The sequence below is a fragment of the Temnothorax americanus genome, unplaced genomic scaffold (genome assembly GCF_048541705.1).
Source record: "Temnothorax americanus isolate GAGA-0224 unplaced genomic scaffold, ASM4854170v1 Scaffold4, whole genome shotgun sequence".
NCBI lineage: Eukaryota > Metazoa > Arthropoda > Insecta > Hymenoptera > Formicidae > Temnothorax > Temnothorax americanus.
The window spans coordinates 1874170-1895460 of record NW_027509547.1 but is presented as its reverse complement, the minus strand read 5'-3'; the positions used below and the strand labels follow the sequence as shown (position 1 = coordinate 1895460).

At 38.9% G+C, this 21291-nt stretch overlaps 1 protein-coding gene across 9 annotated transcripts in view; it reads right to left on the bottom strand.

Annotated features, from left to right (window-relative positions):
- Window positions 1–5137: 5137 nt before the first annotated feature.
- Window positions 5138–21291, bottom strand: part of LOC143902425 (uncharacterized) — a 77426-nt gene continuing 61272 nt past the window's right edge. For 8 of the 9 annotated variants that reach the window (XM_077415308.1, XM_077415304.1, XM_077415306.1 and 5 more), the window contains exons 7-14: window positions 15067–15135; window positions 11249–11358; window positions 10353–10567; window positions 8650–8788; window positions 7726–7831; window positions 6921–7088; window positions 6212–6491; window positions 5138–5603 (exon numbers count right to left, since the gene is read on the bottom strand). In XM_077415308.1, the coding sequence (XP_077271434.1) occupies window positions 5293–5603; window positions 6212–6491; window positions 6921–7088; window positions 7726–7831; window positions 8650–8788; window positions 10353–10567; window positions 11249–11358; window positions 15067–15135 (1398 nt within the window). In that variant the 3' untranslated portion in view covers window positions 5138–5292. The remainder of the gene's footprint in view (window positions 5604–6211; window positions 6492–6920; window positions 7089–7725; window positions 7832–8649; window positions 8789–10352; window positions 10568–11248; window positions 11359–15066; window positions 15136–21291) is intronic. The other variant, XM_077415312.1, reaches the window with a different exon arrangement.

Sequence of the window (21291 nt, the reverse complement as noted above, 5' to 3'; positions counted from 1 at the left end):
CCAATATCCTGACTTGATAGATTGCCTACGTGGACGTCTTTGATTAGCGTTGCAAAATAAAAAAAAAATCTAATTTTTTAATCAACTTTTCTAACATATATAGTTTTATCACGTTTTCTTATACATAATAAAACGTATTTAAATTTAACTATCTATAAATTTGTGTTGACGGTTTAAATTGTCTATAGATTTTTGTCCTAAATAAAAACTAGCTATCAAAAAAATTAATTTCTCTTAATTTTATATTTTTACTGGCAAGTTCCTAATTTCAAAACTTTCTCGAGTTGGAAACTCGCAGTACGTATTATAACTTTTGTTGCATCTTCCGTTCTTCGCGTAGAATCCGTGGGCGTTCGGGGAGTCTAAAAGCTCTTGCCCCGTTTCGGAATTCACCGCGCCCTTGGAGAAGGATTCGTCAGAATTTGCGTGTTTGCGTTTCTCTATTCAGACGCGGTATCGCGGCGGAAGGGCTGAGCGCACTCCGTTCCGTCCGCTTGTCGACTTCAAAGCCGCATTGCGATATCGCGCGCGGTTTCACGAATCCCGTCGATCCGTCCCAGAATTACCGCGCGCTACCGTGCTACATTCGCGCGTCGTCGACGACGATCGCTCGCTTGCGTATCAATATCCGACTATACGGCCAAAGCCAGGATATGGAAAGCCCCCATATCCCTCATCGACTCGAGCGACGAGCATCGCTCGGCAATCCGCTCGTAATGTAATGTAACCACTATGTCCTCCTCGCCTTCCCTCTCCCCCCTTCTTCGAACTCCGCTCGGAGGAAAATCCGTGGAAATTCCTGCTCGCGCGCGCGTGTACGTTTGCGACGAAGCTTATCGTCGTCACCGCTTTCGGGGGAGGAATGATAATCAAATCGCGCCGGAACTAACCGGAACACGTGCCGATAGGACGACGCGGGAACGTGTGCGGCCGTCCGCAAACTCCGAAGTAATATATACGCATAGTTATTGTTGACATCCCGCTCGAGATAGAGAGGTATTTCGGGGAATGGATCGGGCCACGTCAATTTGCAAAATGACGAATTCATCCTTGAGACGCGAAACGGTTGCTTTGCAATTATCCTCCTTTCTCATTCATATATTTATTTGTGCATCCACAAGAATTGATGAGAATTTACATCTCGCGAATTTATTCAAAATCCTTGATCCATGAAATTATTAATCTATCTTATATATAAATTTCCCTTCTTTTTCCCTTTTAATCTTATGTGAGCGAATTAGAGAGAACTAAATATAATGACACGCGATGAGCGAAACTACAAGGTTCGCGAAACCTGTAATCTTCGAGAAATTAAAAACCAGTTTTATAATTTTCTCAATTTGTCTCTTTTTCTTTTTTTTTAATATAATATATTTATCTGAATCAAAAATTAAAAAATGTTGAACTTTTATATTTAGGATTGAAATATATTATATATATATATATATATATATATATATATATATATATATATATATTGGAATTCTTTTCATATTTCATTTCAGAGCTCTATTAAATTCTTTTCAATTATAAACTCCGTCATCATCAGTTTTTTCTACCTTTTGTTACTCGAAGAATTTGAATATTTTTTCAATGCGATCCAAAGATATAAATATTGGAAACCAACCACTGAGAGAATTTGAAGATTGGCAATTCAAATTCGCAGAGATATTAGCTTCATCTTTATAACAATGTAAATTTATCTCGAAAATATTTTAATAATTTTGAAAATGACAATTAATATTTATTTATTTATATACGTTATTATATGATATAATTAATATGTCATATCATTTATATATATTCTCAATTTAACATTGAATATCCAATAACAAAATTAATATCTAATAATAACATTATAAATTCGAGATTGCAGTTATATAATTGAAATAAAATGATGAAATCAGTTGTAATCTATCGTCAAAGATAAAAACTGAAATAATAAATGTTTGAAAAGAGAAAGAAGCAAAGTTTGTAGACAATCTGCAAATTCTATTTCGAACAGATTTTGCAATGATAATCTATAACCGCGGCTTATAAATAAATACAAAAAATAAGATGTTAAGAATGATGTGAGCAATAAACAACATATTTTATATTACATTTTCACGTATTAACGTGAACCAAAATCGATGGACTAAGTTTAGAACTCGAGACTCAACTTGAACCCATCGAAACTTTGCTCCGCCGTGAGCTATAAGCCTATCTGACCGACATTTTCGAACAGAACACTCTAATTCATCTTCCTGTACCGTTATAGATGATACAGGTACATTCGGCGACGCTTATTCCGTTCCGTAAAGGGCTAACGAATAACTAATTATTCTAACCGGTCGAATCGTCTCGAGAGAGGGCTCGCGGAAGCGAGAGCTTCGAGAGGCCCTTTTTATGCGCCGGGCACTCGATAATTCAACGGTGATATATCCGCGTATTCTTATACATGAAAATCAATATACGGAACTACGACGGACTTTCGTCCCCGTAGTCGCAGTCGTGATTTCGACGTATCGTGCAGGGCACGTATCTATTATGCCTTCTCTTTTTATCGGAAGGGCAATTGGAACGGGATTGGCACATCCGTTGTACGGACGCAGTTCGTAAAACACCGTCCGAACGGCGTGGGGTGGGCAGGAACCAGCCAACGTAACTCCGCCGGAAGTACGGAATGAATACTCCCTTTCTTCATCCCCCGTGTCTTCTCGAAGCCGTTTCTTCCCGTCGCTTGCCCCTTTCTTCTTCCGCGTTGGCAAGTGATCAAGTCGTTGAGGGAATCCTTTATTGGGGAGGTATCCAATTGACGGGAATATGGAACGGAATGATAAAGGGGAAGGTAGCGGTTGAGCATCTGATTGTCAAGTGTCTCTCGAATACGTGCCGTATTAGCATGCGTATAAAGTGCGAAGACAGACGTTGCTTCTCACATCAATCCGGGCTACTCGAGGAAACTTCCGTTTGCAAGTTTCATTAAGCGAACGGTAGATTGAAATCCGTCTTGGATCCCTTAATCTGCGTCTTTCGCGCGAAATTGTCTGATTGAGATGGAAAATCTTTTACTAACCCGACTCTTTTTGTAACCGACGTTTTAAATTTAACGAGCCGAGAATAGATTTAATCGTGATCGTCTTTTCGTAAAAAAGAAAATGAGTTGAGGAGGATTAACCCGAGTCTTGATCCTGAGATATCCGGGAGGCTCATAACGAGCTGTTAGCTTAATAAGCTGGATTTCGGAGCAGCTTTGAGCGGATTAAAAAACTATTTTTCCACAAATATCGTTATGAAGAGAGAGAGAGAGAGAGAGAGAGAGAGAGAGAGAGAGAGAGAGAATTAATTTTTCCATAGGAATAAATATTCGTCTTAATTATATAATATTATTTTCTACAAAAATAAGCTTAAATTTGACGTTAATAATTACGCGGTCTTAATAATTGTAAAATATCCTTACTTTAGCGATTGATTGGTTACATTCAAAGCATAAGATTGTTATTTTACAAAATTATTCTTTTGACTTAAACTTTATTCATCTTGTCTTTATTAATTAATCGATTAATAATGCATTTCATTATTATTTACAATATAACGCGTTGACTTAAACTATACGTATGTACGATAAGTTACACGGCTAACGATGGTAATTATTAAAGTAATATTTACGTCAGCGAGCAATGTACACGCAGATGAATTATATATCTGTATCATTGTTTATGTAAACTGTTATCAAACAATAATGAAAGTGGATACTTATACAAATTTAATAAAGAACTTTGATATGTAGAAAATGGATAAATAAGAAATATTATTATTTAATAAGGATAAAAAAAAAACGGATAAAAAACGGATTCGAGATTAAAGAATTCTAAGAAGTGAATGCTTAAAAATTCAAGAAGTAAACGATTCATCTAAAATAAATTGACTTGAGCTTCAGGAATATTAAAATGCACGAATCAAATAAAATTCAAGCGTTTTCAAATTGATAGTTTTAAATATGTACCAATTAGTATTTTTGTAATTTTATTGAGCGAATCATTACCGACATCTGCACGCATCACATAAGATCATTAGCAAAAAAAGATGGCATAAAAAATAATTTTCCTTAACCCTTTCAAGCCCGAATTATTTTTACATCGAAGATTTGTTTTCCTAGATAAATTTATACTTACATTTATATATTTTTTAATTATAATCTCGGATTATATTATAATACAATAGAATATCGTTGACAAATATTATACAGTATAATGTAACATCATGCGATATGATTTAATGCACATCCGTATTATTTTACCCTACGTAATTATATTATAATTACGTAACACAATATATTATATTACATTTATTTTTATATATTTAACACGTTCTTAAGAAATATTAATTAAAACGATCGTATGGTTTTAATAATATTGTGCGCCGCGTCGGGGAGCTGGAAAGGGTTAATGAGTCTTATCCCTTTAACTTGCTTTTACATTAATACATAATTACAGGTGCAGGCTATCTTGTGATCCGCGAACACGCTGACGAAGCACATTTTGATCTTGGAAAGCCCGAGTAATCGATTTGCTGCTGGAAAGGGCGGATTACTCCCTAAGGGTTAATGAACGGTCCATTAATGACGCACTAAAATACGATCGGTCTCGATCGAAAATGCCAAACGACGAGATTAATCTAACGTTTTAATTTTTTTTGTTACTCCACGGATATTTGATATACACCAAAATATGAAAAATCGATATGTGCCGCGAGTCTGTCATTAACATGCGAACGATTATTATTCACGATGACTAAACGGTCGCTTAATTAACTTTCATTCAGATCAATCATCGTTTCAGCAAATCATTCTAACGATCTTTCAGACATTCTTCGACATTTAAAATTTCCAACTTGTCATTGGAATTATTATTACGCTCGACAATCGAGAGATTAATCGATCTTATTAATTCTGAAAAACTTCTTTCAAGTGTCGGTTTAAATTATTCATGGTATAAATTTATGAATTCAAACAAACTAGAATTTTTTTTCATTTTTTTTCATAAAATCAATTATTATTATTAATGACGGGCAAAAATTTTGTCATTAATTTTATTTTATGGAATTTCGTATTAATTGATTGTTGTTAGGAAATGTCAACTTTTTCGAAAATATGTTAATTGATAATTATAATTTTCAACAAATTTTCAACGATAAATAATATTTTACTCACGACAAAATCGCCAATTAATTAGAACATTGTTAATTAATTAGAAATGTCGGAAAACTGTGTTTATTTTAAGTGTGTTTATTTTTCACTTAAAAATAACGTTATACGGTAACTTCTTCGGAAAACCTGCTCTTGTCATCGAGGTTGATAACTATGGCGTGTGTTCTAGCGTGACCGGATTTGCTTCTGGATTTGTCCTTTAAATCAGCTTCTTTGCCATCCTTGCCATGACACACTTCCCTGCCGACGTCCTCAACAGCGTGCTTCGAGGAGGTTGACACGGCGATGTCTTTTCCGATTTTCCTCGGCTCCGATGTCTCATTATTCTTCGACGTATCCCGCGTATCCTTTCCTCCGAGCCCGTTTTTCTCAATACATGCGCGACATTGATTTTCGCTCTGAGAACCGTTTCCTAAACAAAGGTAGAATTATGTGCCCCTCAGGGCTCCGCGGCACGTAGTGAAAAATTAATGGATTATTTTGAACGGGCACAAAGGGAGAACGTAAATAAATAAAGCATAGCTGTTGTTTAGACTTCCGGTTTCCACAGTAAATTTAATATAACCGGGCTAGTTTTCGGGACAGTTTGTTTTGCCGTTCACTTCCTTTTTCCGGCCTTCCGATGCGTCAGGAACAATTTCCTAGTTCTTGCCCCCTAATTCCCAACTTTAAATATAAATGAAATATGCGAGCCATATATACTGCTTTTGTCAGAATTTCCACTTTTTTCTATTATAATTTTATTCCACCGTTCCCAGAGCTACGATCATTCCTAAATCCGTGCCATTTTTAAACCGGAAAATTTCCTCTGATTTTATTTCCGACTACTGGCTCCGAGCTCCGAATGTGTACATATAAATAAAATGTTTTTCTTCAGTTCATACAGAACTTTTATTGACGAGATTTTATTTCCGACTGCGCTAATCTTGAAAAACTGTTACAATATATGTATTTCACGAGCCCGCTGACCTTTCCCGCGAAAAATTTAGCACACAGTTTTTTTCAAAGTTACTTTCTTACCTGCCCGGGTCTGTTCCTGACAAGCTTCTCCGAGATTAGTTTCCTTCGTCGATTTATTGAGATCATTCAACTGAACGATGCTAGTCGAAATGGCTTGAATAATGGATACTTGAGCCTCGACTCGATTGGAAGCGTCCAGCATGGCTGCCAGCTTGCTGGAGAGCTCCTGATTTCCTAATAATATGTTCTTTTCCTTCAGGATCTCTAATTGGTTGAGCAAACGGCGGAATTCCTCCTGAAAAGAAGTTTCTCTTGCTACCCCTATCTTATATCTGAAATACTAAAGAATTTAAAATTTAAAATTACAAAGGTCTTAAGACTTAAGACGTCTGACGATTTTAAAGTTCCAATCCATTTCTAAACTTTTAAGATTTTATAATATAATATATTAAAATTCTAAGATTCTAAAAAACTAGAATATTCTGAGATTCTAGGGTGCCAAAATTTTAAAGTTTTAAGCTTTATGTTTTAAAGAGTTTACAGCTTAGAGGATAAGGATTCTAAAACTTCGAGAGAACTTTGGAAACTTTATAACTCAAAAATTAGGATAACATTAGGGCAATACAATCGAGATTCACTGTGAATCTAGATATTCTAGATCTAGATCGGATTATGTTTAGGTAAGAGGAAGTGTATAGCTTCCGGTATGCTCCACTGGGACCGGATGAGAGTCCGTCGTCCGACGGCTCCGGTTTACCAGAGCGCTTACCGTGACAGAGTCGCTTTCTTCGGCGAAATTACCCTGCTGAAGCGATATCGAGTTGGTCTGGTTACTAGTACCCTGCGGACGACTGCTTTTCCCCAGGAACTTGCCGGTCGCGCCGCAAAGTTTGCCGATAGCCTCCTCTTTCCCTCCGTCGCGGAACACCACATAAGCCTTTGTTAAATGCGACGTATGTAACAACCAAACTTACACAGCATCGGGTTTCTATTCAAGCTAGTAGGAGGACTTTGCAGTAATCTTGCAAGAAGAGAGAGAGAGGGGCAAGTAGAAAACGAATCGGAAATTGCGCGATTTAATCTCATTCGTGCCGATTGAATTTTAGCTTGATACGATACCGCAACTTCTACTTTACTTTTTCCAGTAAATCTCAAACAAGGAAAGATTGATCTATTTACAGATTAATTACATTTGATCACGCGTATCATCCCAATCTTGTTTATTTCGAATGAAGTTTGCTCGAAAATATTTCGAAAACATGTTTTCATTAATTTTTTAATGAAAATTACTTTTTATTGCCAATATTTAATATTCCAAAGATTGAATAAGCTTCTGCAAATTTCCCGAAAAATAGGAGAACTAAATTCGCTATACTACTATAAAAATTCGATGCGTTTAAAACTGCTGCGATAAATGTGTAACTGTAATATTTGAATAATTCACTACGTAGAATTCAAAATTAAAAAAATTTTGGTCAATCGATACATCGATTTAACAAAATGCGTGCGTCAGGCCGTAAAACATGATGATTGTCATATAGTGAATAATGTTTGTAATAAATAATATTTCTTACTTTACTGCCGAATATCAGACCGAGCAGCAATGTGACGGTAAGCTGGGTATGGCAGAAAAATATGATGTACAATAAATCCGGATTGGCCGGCGATTGCAGGAACAACCTGCAGCAACGGGAAAGAAATTATTCAGAGCTGTTAGCCACACGAAGCGCTATCGTGACGTAAGAACGGCGAACGCCGCTATACTGTGTGGATTGTCCCAGATCTTCCGTTATTTTTATTTGTTTCCTCCATCTCAAAAATTCAAATTACATCCTTAAATTAGGATGTCCTACATTCTTGATTGCATTAAGTTTTAATGGCAGATGCGTTTGATGCGAATTGAAAGGAAGATTTAACAAAGGGGAGAGAAAAACGCTCGGGAATAATAAAAATTTTACGTTGCGGTTTTAGAATTTATCGTCACGGCATGTAATCTTCTGTATTGAAAACTGAAGTAAATCATAAAATTAGTGTCGTTAGAAAAAATTTGATTATAAATTCGTCAAGGAAGTCTGTCATTAAATTGCAGTTCAGCTGGGACATGTTGAAAAACCGTCGACACAGAGTATTTACATTTAAAATAAGGGTCGCTCTAAATTGACTTACATTATGCGTTCCACGGTTAAATTCTTGAAATATAAAAAATTCCGAGAGGAATTTAATTAAATTTAAATATATAAAGACCCTATATTGCCGCTTATCGCATCATCGAGCGGTAAACTCATGACTTACAATTAGAGAATCGTTCCAATTTCCAATATATATCGTTCGATAGAGCTCTTTCAACGCGTTCGGAGAAACGATTCGAACGAACGATCTCGTGTTACGAATAATTACGAGCGGTGGCGAGGTCTCGCGAGTGATTCCCGACCGAGCTGTAATCGGTCACTCCGAATAATGAATAGAGGGAAAAAGGAGGTCTTATAACGCGAACTTACATTGAAACGTTGAGGAAGACTGATAGTAGAAATTCGTTGTAAATCGCCATTGAAATGAATCGACTCTCGTTAAACTCCGACGGAGTCTTTCTTACTACGATGCACAACCGGATGCCCCACACGAGAAACATCACCTCGACTGAAATCACGTGAAATTCCCAAGTCACATTAGTCTCAATAGCAAGTTTAATGTTTTGCTGAAAAGCCCGCAGAGTCGTAGCTAGCGTCACTTGCGTACCGTGTGGCTGGAATATTTCCTAGTTCCGTTCTCGGTTCACATATACGTGTGCAAAAGTCGAAACGAACTCGTGCCAATTTGCGTCCTAGTTACGACTCTGTAAATCGAGGGATCGATGGATAGTTCAACGATCTGTGTGATTACAAGTTTTCCGATTGGAGAAGTCCTTGGGAACTGTCAGATGTAACGCAATCAGATAGCTTTGCAGTTAAACTCTTGAAATGTAAAATTCAAGGAGGAATTTAAGGAATTAAGAGCCTTCTTCAAACTGTATATGAGTAATCGCCGATCGAGTTGCGGCGTGTTTGTGTAAGATTTTACGAATTAGCCGTTTCTTTGGAGATCGTTATGAAAAAAGTAATGCTTCTTGCGTTGCTCTCTGACGGCAGATGAATGCGAATTAACTACAACGCGAGGTACCTCCTCGATGTAGCCGGTATACGTGCTACCAGCTACATTATCCATCTTGATTTAAAATTGCGTTCGGCCATCTGCAGTATTACTAAATCAATAATATGGCTCACACATGTGTACGAACTTCCACATTATATATTACACAACACGTATATTGTATCACTAATACGCTCTAATCCTTCATAACGCCGTATTAACTATGCGCGAGCGTGCATACAACGATACGATCGCTAAATGCCTCTAATTTAATATAAATTAAATTTGATGTACCGCCAAGGGTAATTTTTCGACGGCAGTGAGAAGCGTCACGATAGAGACTCGGTAAATATTTTACGATGTAGACAGAGGCAGACACACGTAACTGACAGTGGAAATGGGTAATACGAACTAATGCTACCTGCCACGTATAATACAGAAACTTATGGATATGGCGAAGCTGGAGGGATACGCCGAGAGACAGATGCCCACTTTCACGCCTCATTTACGCGGTACGTCCCGGAGGTGCTTCGCGCATTTTTGTCCCATCCCCGGTTAAACAAGATTCCTCAGCGAAAATTCGGGACCGGGATTCCCCGGTAAGTACTTATTTGTTTTGAGCGCCATCCTTCCGCGCGTAACTCGCCTCGCAACTTTCTATATTAAATATTTCAGTAAATAAGCTTCATGCGCGCTTGAAGGTGCTTGGGGTGAAAAGCAAGCGCGGAGTTTAATTCATCAGAAACTCTCTAACTTTTGATCGCATTCTTACGTGTGCGCGAGGGATCGATCATTCCATAAAAGCAAAGTTAATCCAATGCCGCCTACTTTCTGTACCATATACATATATATACATATATATATATATATATATATATATATGGTATATATATATGAACGCGTGCATGTACCGTATAGCCCCGCCGCCGCGCGCGCTTATATTTCACTGGAGCTTACGATGCAGCTTGCGATTACAGAAGTCCGCGGTATCGAAGGCAACGTACCGAGCGTACAACGAAGGATTAAGCGAGTCGATATCTCTTTTTTTTCTCACGCAGAACACAGTGGTACTCACGAGTAGTGAAGCTGTGGTCCCACCAGTCAGTTCGGCAGAGATACGCTTTGAGATCGTCGGCGGTCCGCGCGACGATCACGACGGGCGGTGCGACCAGTGTTCTTATGCTAAGGAACACGCTGAACGTCAGGACGATGATGCCGAGCCGCTTCAGCAGGCTCGCGTCCGTTATTTTCACGGCCTTCGCCGATTTCACTCGGAAGATCACGGATATCCTGCGAGTACAACACATCACGGATTTCTCGTCGGATCCATTTTTTTCCGTTTGCAGCAATTTTCGTTTCGTTTTGTTTTGTTTTTCTTTATCGATTGACTGACCGAGCCTTCGTAGCTCGCGATGAGGGGATTTACGGATTTAAAAATCTAAACAGCGGGAGTTACCCGTATAGCATTTTGCAAATCTAAATAGATCTATTGATATTCTATGAACGTGGTATCTAACGCAAATGCTGGCATCGTTATTTTTTTCAAATCGATAACAATCAAGCCGGTTATAACTTTTGCATCACGAATTCCAACGGGTTCTCGAAAATTATGTGAGAGAATATTATGAAAGTTGTAGAAAACCATCAATATATCAATTCTCATTAATTTTTGTAAGACTTCGCACTTTAACAATTCAGTTAAGAAAGTTAAAGAAGTCACGAAGTAATCGAAATATATATCTCAAAAGGTATAATTAAAATAAGACGTTGCGATTACAGCATAATAAAACGTAGAAGAAAATATTCAAACTCAATAAAAAAGACAGGAGAGCGTCAAGATCACTTATATAATCGTCATTGGCAATAAAAATTTGACGAATGAAGAACAACTCTTATCTCGGCGGGACGAACAAGGAAAATGGTCACAAAACGACCAAAATGCAATACCATCGAGAAGTGAAGTACACTTACCGCCACGTTTTGAGCATGAGTGCCCCGTATGTGAGAGAAAAGCCAATTTCTCGTAGCCATACGCGCACGGTGCACGTGATGATATTTGGCCTGGGATACATAACTATAGTCTGCAACAAGCAACCATATATTTGCAAAGCGACGCTGCGTGAGCAATTTCCGACGATTATGCGTGTGTCGCGCCGTCATCTATGCACATTTGCCCAGAATATTCAGCCCATTTCTATATTAATCGTGTAAATTTTAATAACGTTATTTCGATAAATTGTCTCGCTATAGCGTTGTCGTCTCCTGGAAAACGTAATTACGCAATTAGAATATAATATTTAAAGCGCTTTAGATACACGCCTTTGAAACTGCAGATGACGAGAATCGTCATTGAATCGTCGTCAACGTGCGTATTTATTATTTACGCGTGGATAGGGATATATAGGACAGACATGTATAACGAGGAAATTTATCATTAATTGATATCTAAATAATTTACGTTTAACGCATAGCAGATACAAAAATGATACATTATGTTGATACCATGTATCGCGTGGGTATATACGGAGTGGACAAAATATAAACATGTTTATTAAAATATTATCGCACATTTAATATATATTTCAATATATGAATTTATAAAAATGTCTATTTCGCTGCTCGAATCTTGAAGCGCTAATTTACACTAATAATTTTCTTTTTTTTGCTGCTCCGTGTAACTAAAATTATTTCGAGATATTTCGAGATAATATTTATAAAAAAGTCTGTTATCAATATTGTAAAAAAAAAAGAAAAAAAAACAGTCGTGGAAATAATGTCTGAATATTATTGGAAAATCCGCTATGAAAAGCGCGGAGAAAGAATACAGAGAGCAAAAAAAGAAAACAGAATTCTCGCTGAACGAGCACTTTGGAGCGATTTTTCTTTTGCGTAACACGACGCTCTGACATCGCATAAACTTCGGACTCCAACACGGATTCATAGACATGTTAAAATACTCGGAGACTGATGATTTTCGCGCAGAGAGAAAATAGGATATAGCAGAGAGAAATTATTAAAATATAAGAAATAAATCGATTAATAATAATATAGCGTGTGTGAACAGTTTTACACAAATATATACGTTCTCGTTCTGCGTATTCGCGTTTATTAAAAATACATCTACGTAATGAAAATAGAAAAAAATGTACACGCGTTGTAAAAAAATGTAATAAATTCCCGTCTTGCAGAGCAACTGGCCGTAATTTTTTTCTCTTACGCTCGAAAATGAGGTGCAAACCGCCGGAAATATTGTAAAATTGCGAAACGGAGTTCCGTCTTAATAAAACAGCCCGACAGGAGTGCGGATTGCGGAGAACAAGGAGAAATTACGGACGGTTCGCACGCACCACAAAATTCGACGGTGGTTCCGCCAGATTCCCGGACTGTATCGCGCGCGCGCGATTTACTTACACCGGTGCCGGCGGCTCTCGCTCGGCGAGATATAATACCCAAGTTTAGTGAGAAACGGAAGGCGGTACCCCCTCCGCATAAGCGAGCAAATGACGTCCCATTAAGAATAGTACTTCGAGTTTAAGCGAAGCCATCCGGGAGTTCGTACGTCGTAAGAGCAAACATTACGTAGGCGCACGTTTCCATCTCCCGACGAGCGACGAGCTCCCGGAGTTAGACTCGGAGAACGTCTGCTACACCTTGATACTAACCCCTTCACGGCCGTGCCCCGTGCCATTACTCCAGCGGGAGAAAAATCACGTCGCCATTCTGGACGGAGAGGCCGGGTCACGTTGCCGACACTTACACGTGACGTTCGTGGCTCGATGTTCGCGCAGAGATCCGTGAGCGCGCGTTTAAGTATATCTTATCTTATACGTTCAGATATCTTGGAAAGGAGCATTAGAGTTATAATATATTTTACGAGAATTCCGCTTTCCGTCCTTCCAAGGAAATCTGTGCCAACATTAGGTTTAATTTTTGTCGATCCGAATGCCACACGGGACTACTGAATTTACTGAGAACATACTTGTTGTCACTTCAGCTAAACTTTCGTAGTAAATTCTACAATCCGAGAGACGTATACTGTATACAACTTTCGTGTAAGTGAGGGTCACATAACTACTTTCCTGCACAAACACCTCCCGTAAACACCGAATGCCTGCGCCAGTTTCCGTTTAATTACCACAGCTTAAAGTTTATCATTTAACAGTTTTCCAGTGGAACGACACATGTGCGTGAAATAGTTTACGTCTCGATGCGTTATGGTTGATAAATTATTAATTTATGCGATAATATATGTATATACAATTAATAGTGCAAAATGGCGTTATATGTATACAATAGTCTTGAGAAACAAGATTTCTTTTTTAAAACATTTTAATTATTCTTTGTTTCAAAAAATTCTTTTAAAAATATTAAATTAAAAGTCGCATCTCTCCAAGAAATCTTTCTGCACAAGTAAGATAAATTTGAAACAAATAACGGCGAATGCAAAAAACCTCATTTACAACGTACGTTGTTGCAAGAAGACGTGATTTTTCCTGAAATAATACGATTGCGTTCTTTAGTGCGATGTTGCGATGTAACTGCAGCGCTTTAATTTTTTGCATGTGATATAATGCCCGAGTGATGATGTAACCGCTTACAAACGCGGTGCGATGGGAATTATCAAGTTAAATTAAATGTGTCTCGTGATGTGTCTCGTGAACGTTAATTAAGCATTTCACAGCAGCTTCCCGCGATGACTTAAACAGGTATCTTGGGTCGTTCCGTCGAAAGGCGAGCTCGTAGATCGTGTATACGTGAGAGATCCCCGGAGTTTACGTTTATACAAATGACTTCTCGTCGACGGGATCCGTTCCGGATTCGATAAAGCAGGTTTGCGAAATGTGATAGAAATTCTGCTATCAACCCGATATATCACGTAAGAACGTGCGCGGAATACGTATCACAGCAGCTGTCACTACGGGTCAAAACTCAGAACAACCCAGAATACGATGTCTGGGAATTATTTTATGCTACTGCTACGTGATCTATGCACTTGACAACGAGAGTGGGCGAACTTCCATCATGTTGCGGGAACATACCCCATCGGATAATAATCCGCGTATAATAAGCATAATAATTAATAATAAGAAGCCCTCATTCCTTTTGAGGGACGCCATCAGAGACGCGCCGCTTTGAATCGCTCTCTCTCTCTCTCGTGAAAACTCTCGAGAAATCTGCTCAATTGCAAAGATCTCCAATTTAACACAAGTTAAAGTGACTACTTCATAACTCCGGGATATTTTGGAAGTTACAGATCGCGAGAAGAGAGTCGTAATTACAGAGACGAGATAGAGAGCCGATGGATTACGATTTCTCATGGGAACTGGATGGCCGCGGGCTCATGGAACGCATCCCTTTGTCCGATACCTACATTCGGCACGTCCGCACTTTAATTAGCGAAACATGAAGGCCATTAATAGCTGATGAATACACGATGTTCGCGACCGATGCGTGCTGCGATACCGCAAATTATGCGTTATCATAATTGGCGCATAGGGCGCGTGTATACATTAAGGCGGTGCAGTCGCCGCGACAAATGCGGTTATGCAACCGACGCGACGGGATGCTGCATGCGGCACAGAGAGAGAGAGAGAGAGAGCGGAGAACGCACCGCGCGGCGGCGCGTGGCTTCTGCGCGCGGTAAGCACACGCGTGAGGAGGCTTTGTTATCGAATGCCGACGCCACACGACCCTCATGAATATGAAATACGTTCTATAGGGATATACGAGGCGAGGCGACGCGCGCGAGACAACACGACGCGACGACGCGACGTGAGGATCCCACTTACCGTGCAGTATATGAAGAAGGCACCCAGGACAATCACGCGCAGCAAAACCGGGCTGGCCGCTCGTACCACCTGCAACAAATCGGTTTGCTTGTTCATTCACGCGCCGCTGACTTGTGAACTCCGCGCCGATGCCGATGGGACGGGACGCTGCGGGGACCGAACACGCGTAAATAAAATCAGAGTCGCGACGAGAGCAGTGGGCGTAAAATCGCGTCTCTCCCGCCGTTTGATGCGAACTGGCAGAAATCGCATCTGTCAAAAAATGACCTCGATCTACGCGATAGTTTATATAGACCCGGAGACTTTCGAGACGTCGTCAAAGTTTTCGATTCTCGAGTCCGTAAATCCTCAAGATTTTTCGGCATACTTTTGTATCGCGAAGCTTTGAAAATTTTTACTCCCTCTTCCTTAAATTCCCTTTCTCCGATACTTATTTTACCTCATTGCCAGTACTACGAAAATAATATACACACATTATCTTTAAATTAGACAGACAGTTTTGCTTTTCTAATTATTTGCGGTAATCGGAATTTACCGCGAGTAAAACCAGTAAAACTAATCACGTTTATTTTCAAAGGTACTACCACAGAACGTGAAATTTCTCAATGGTATTCCGGATTATCTGTTATTTAAGAGTATCTTCCGAATGCTTTATTTATGTTGCCAGCTGTTTCTCCACAGCATTGTGCTCCCCAAGTTTATATTCAAAATCTACATGTTGGTTATATACACAAGTGAATAGAGCGGGTATCTAGGCGTGCTCGCTGTTCACTTCGGTTTATTCTGTTGAACAAAATCTGTTTATTTGCAAAGATTGCAGCGCGATCAAAGAGCACACTGTATACAACATGTTTTATTAAGACATACACACTGCAGTGTGTGTTTAAAAGTCAGAAAAAGTGACTGTAGAGAAATCGTATTTGCAGTCCTGTCAAAAATAGTTTTGAAATGGGCAGTTACATGCTAGATATCTTCTACTGTATACTTTTAATTAAAATATTTATATTTTTTTTCGATACACTAAAAGTTTTTTCCAAAATACACAGTCACGAAAAATACACATCGCAAGTATAAATGAAGAAATTCTAGAAAGGGAGAAATTAAAGGTGAAATAACTGTAGATAAAATAATTTTTATATTAAAATAATTTTTATATTCAGTATTTCGTATTTTTTAGATATTATTTTACGCTTCTCTCGGAAACAAATATTACAACGATACGGTTCTGCAAATACGACCTTTGAGACTATCCTAAAATCTGCCCGTGAATTGCTAAAAAGTCAGCTACATGCAACTTACATGACACTTTTTGCCGTGGAAAAAACTAGCGTGGCGCTATCAGCTTGAAATATTTTAACTTGCTAACGTGCTAGCCGACGACGAAAAAAAGAGTATGTTAATTTACCGGCGTCTTGAAATATGTATACGGCCCTTTTTTACTTCCCATTAGTGGAATGGCAGGCCTGTGGCCAATAAAGAAAAACATTGTGGTAAACCACGCTCTCTTAACTCATAAATTACAGTTCTATTAAAGTAATCCTGTTGTGCAAAACTGCAACATTTGTGTGTGATATCTGTAAATTTAAATCTTTCAATTGCTCACAACTCATAAATTATTCAGCCTATAGTTTGCCGAGGAAGATAGATCGATATTAATGAAGACGGAATACTTTGCATAATACAATGAAACTCGTAACGCGATAATATTTAATGAGCGGTCCGCGCGGCGGCGGCGGCGTGTTACAGACGGACTCCTGTAAGCGCGATACTCATTGTCAGTGGTGTATGTATTATTACGGCCGCCAACTGAATTCTTAAAGCCGATAACGGGTTATAAATGCGTCGCACCTAGTTTCATCCATTTGCGCTTTCATACGATATTTAAGAAACGTGCTGAAGTAAAGGAAAGGTCGCGGGCATCGCGATGGGAAGTGCCGCAAAATCCGCCGCAGCGCGAACACCGGGCGGAGAATAATAGCGAATAAAGTGAGTTAAAGTTCGTCTCCCGCAACAAAGCTAATTTCCCGTTCGCGTGTCTCGACTGTTTCATTCGCGCGCTCCAGGACGGACTTATTTGTTGCTTCCGTTTCACCCCGTTTTGCACCGCGTTCCATCTTGGGTGGGTGACAAATAAAAAGAGGGAGAGATAGAGAGAAAGAGAGAGAGAGAGAGAGAGAGAGAGAGAGAGAGAGAGAGAGAGAGAGAGAGAGAGAGAGAGAGAGAGAGAGAGAGAGAGAGAGAGAGAAAGGAGAGAGGACAGAAAGAAGGAACCACGCTTTTAACCCTCTCGGGAGTTACATAGGCTATTAGTGTTACGAGCGGTAAAGTGCAGTTTCCTTTCTGGCAAAAGGCGATTTGCACGAATTACCGAAGCGGTAAGACCAGGAAGGACGTATCTGCAGTTCGCCAACTTCTTCTCGGGAAACGAATGTCCCCTAACGATCTTCCCAACGAAAAACGATCGCTTCGACCACTTTAGAGAGTTAGGCAACACCCGAAAACTCTTTGGAGGCCTTACCTTTCTTTCGACTGCATAAGTTAAAGATCGACAAATCGTAAGTAATCTGCTTCTCCGTCTCTTACTTGGCGACAATGGTTATCTAGTTGTAATTAGAAATTGTATATTTATTAGAATTTCAAATTGACACTAAAGAGCACGAACAAACTTGCCAGGTGTGAAATTCCAGACGTCGGCTAATGCGAATGTTGAATACGATGGTGTGATTGAAATTCATACAATTTACGGTACAAACTTGGGTATTATTATTGCATGAACTTGAGTGTAAACTTAAGCCGGATATTGCGGAGAAGCAACTTGTAACATGAATTAATACAACCCGCTCCAGATCGTCCGTTAAGGAGTGATTTATCTCACGGAATTAATCTCGGAGAATGGCATTTCAATTAGCAAATCCTTAAGTGCTATCAAATTCACTACCGAAACACACATGCGTGATAATTAAAATACGTTATTTTAACATTTTAATTTGTACGATCGCACTCGCCGAGTCAAATCAGACGTCAAACGTTCGTCGATCTTTCGATCCTTCTGAATAAAGCAATCTCGAAATGGAAGAGAATAATATTTGCGTTTTGCTTTAGAGTTTGCGTAAATTCTACGTGAATCCGTTATAGTACACATACACACGAGTTCCATTATTCTGATTTCGATTTAATCCACGTTGCGTCCGCAGACGCGGACCATTATTACGACCGGCGGAATATTAAGCTATCTGAACACACGTATATATATTATGTGCCATTTCATAAGACTGATTACGCCACGATATTAAGCTTGTAAATCGTAACTCGAATATAGATGTTTGCGGGAGGACATCGAACGACCGAAACTTTAGTCGTGCTCGAATTTGCTAAACTTGCGCGCCGTTTATCTTCCCAGATTTATTAATAGGGTCAAGAGAGTCAAGGAAAAGAATAAGAAAGCGATTATTCCGTCCGCCTTTGTCTTGTCATCTCTAAATCTAATTAAAACATACTTGACTTTAATTATACCATACGTAATCCTACTTCCCTTAATTAGCAGTGATAAAGTAGCGATAATTTAAAAAACTTTGCAATTAATTTCAATAAAACTCTATCAGTTGTTCCGTTTCCAAAAATTTCTTCTAAAATATCTTAATTATTATCTTATTATTTTTATATATAAAAGATTTCCATACTGCGAATACAATAAAAAACGGAGTGATCTGTCGCAAAAAAAGAATTGAAAATTTAGAATAAAATTTTTCTCATAAAAAGATTTATCTCGAGAAGAATAATTTTGAAAATCAGGAAATTAATAACGCGCAACTTATGCTTCCTTCCAATATATGTTAGACTGTTTAAAAGATTCGCGTTTATTCTTATTTTATTAATACGAGAATTATATGTATATGGTAATGGTATACTCCTTTGAATCCATCGAATATACTTTTCCTCTATCCCGCCCAGGATCGTTTTTTACGGGAGCTTACAGGACGCCACGCGCAATTTTAATGCACGGGATTCTCAGGGCACGTGCATGTTTCAGGCTGGGATCCCATCCGAGGAAAATCAAGAGGCAGGGAGCCCCATTCTACGGGCGACGATGGCTCGACGCCACCAATTTCGGGATTACGGTGACAGTATACCACGGAAAATCTGGCCGTTTCTCTGCGCGAGATTCAACGGGGGCGACTCGTCACAAATTCCGCGAAATTATCGTCGAAAGCGCGCAGCTAAATCTCCACCACGACCATCTCTCCTCTTCCTTCTTTAGCTCCTTTTTTTACCCGTTGCTTTCAATTAAAACGAGTCTCCACTAGAACTGTTCATGTTGCTTTTTCGCATTCGCGACGTCGTCGGTCACAAGTATCTCTCGTGAAAGCGGATGGTTTTACGCGGGATGATTTATGCCTGTGCCCAATATGATTTTAAAGTACATATGATTTAAAGATGCGGCGAAGACGCGAAGACTCCGTGTTATAAATATCTGAATAGCTTAGCATTGAGAAGCTCCATCGAGTATTCAATAGTGTTAAAAATGCAAACAACATATGTGTTTGCAACTAAAAAACAAACAAAAAACAAATGCTCAAGACTGCGTAATTAACTCAATAGGAAACTAGACCAACACAGAGCAGAGGAAGAAATTTCCTTTCTCTTATATTTTTCGTAGACATACGTCGATTATATTTTCTTCGAAAACTTTATTAGTCTGCCCCTTTCTCGAAATTCCCGGATCATTACCGTCGCAAAAACACCAGGGAGTTCGCCACGTGCCATTATTGCGTTAATTAGTGTCGAATCCTAGAGTACCTCTTTGATATCTAGACAGGTCGAACGCAGCGCCGCGCTTCTCGCCCTCGTTAAAGGCAAAGGCTGCGAGGTGCTATTTCACGAGCCTAAGAGCTCGGCGAATGAAGGTGTTGGGAGCTCAGAAGGACTAATTAACACTTCGCGGTCAAAAGGATTTCTCGCAATCGCGCTTTTAATACGAAGACGGGTTTCAAATATTATTTGAAGAGTTACGGCGACGAAGAAGAAAGCCCGATAGCCGATATTCAGAATAAGCTCTTGATCGAAAAAAGGATTTATCTGAATATAGAGTTGAGCGAGAGCCCCGTATCTGCATGTTTATTTACCCGTTCGATTTATTCGAAGCTTTATCTGTATCAGTTGAAACTTTATCCGTCGCGGTTGCATAATTTGAGAGGAGAGGACGTCGATAATTATTCCGATAAATACTAAAATTGAATATATAACTGGGGATAATGTAATAAATTTATCACGAATAATGATTATAATCGAGACAATATAATTTCACAAGTAAAAAGAAGAAAAGTTGTTCGAGTAATTGTTCAGATATAAATGGGTGATATCAAATTATTGGGATAACTCACAAGCACAATCGTGAAATGTATGGGCATCGTGACATAATTATTAGCTCGCGAGATAGTCATTCATCAGATATCGTTTAAAGAGACCCTGCACAGTATCCGGTAACTTTACACCACCGTGATAAGAGCCTTTCGAATAATCGCTCACGATATCGGAGGCTGTGATCTAAGTTGAACAGGATTAACGTGTTAACCTCGATTTATCCGATCGGCCGTTAAGATAAGCTGTAAACGCGACAACGGTACTCTCTTTCCACTGCTGAGCTTTTGTCACAGCGTTCAGATATCCTCCCGTTTAAACGAGTCTGTTGGATCGAACATGTCGGAAGTCTAAGAATAGCACTCGTGACGGAAAACGATAGGATATCGCGCTTCTGAAGCATAAATATTTATGTATATAATATGTATTGAGGTATATATATATATATATATATATATATATATTTGCATAATACTGTGTCTTTTATATATATATATATATATATATATATATATATATATATAAAGAGACACAGTATTATGCAAAAACGAGATTACTCTGCACGAGTCAGTTTAAAGCAAATCGAGTTTAAAATGAATAACTTAATGTGCGACTCGCAAAATTTTATGAATTCAACGCATTTTTGCACAATGAATCAAAATTTCGTTTTAAATGTCGTCCAACTGCGGACGTTACGCGGCCTTACGTTGCTCCCGCATAAATAATGGATTTTGGACGGAATGTCATCTACATAGATATTTCACTACGGACATCACTTGAGCCCTTGTTGGGCTTTTATCTCCGGGTAGACTAAAGATTTATACGCTTGTGGAACACGTTCTCTCTATTAGCTATCATGATATTAGA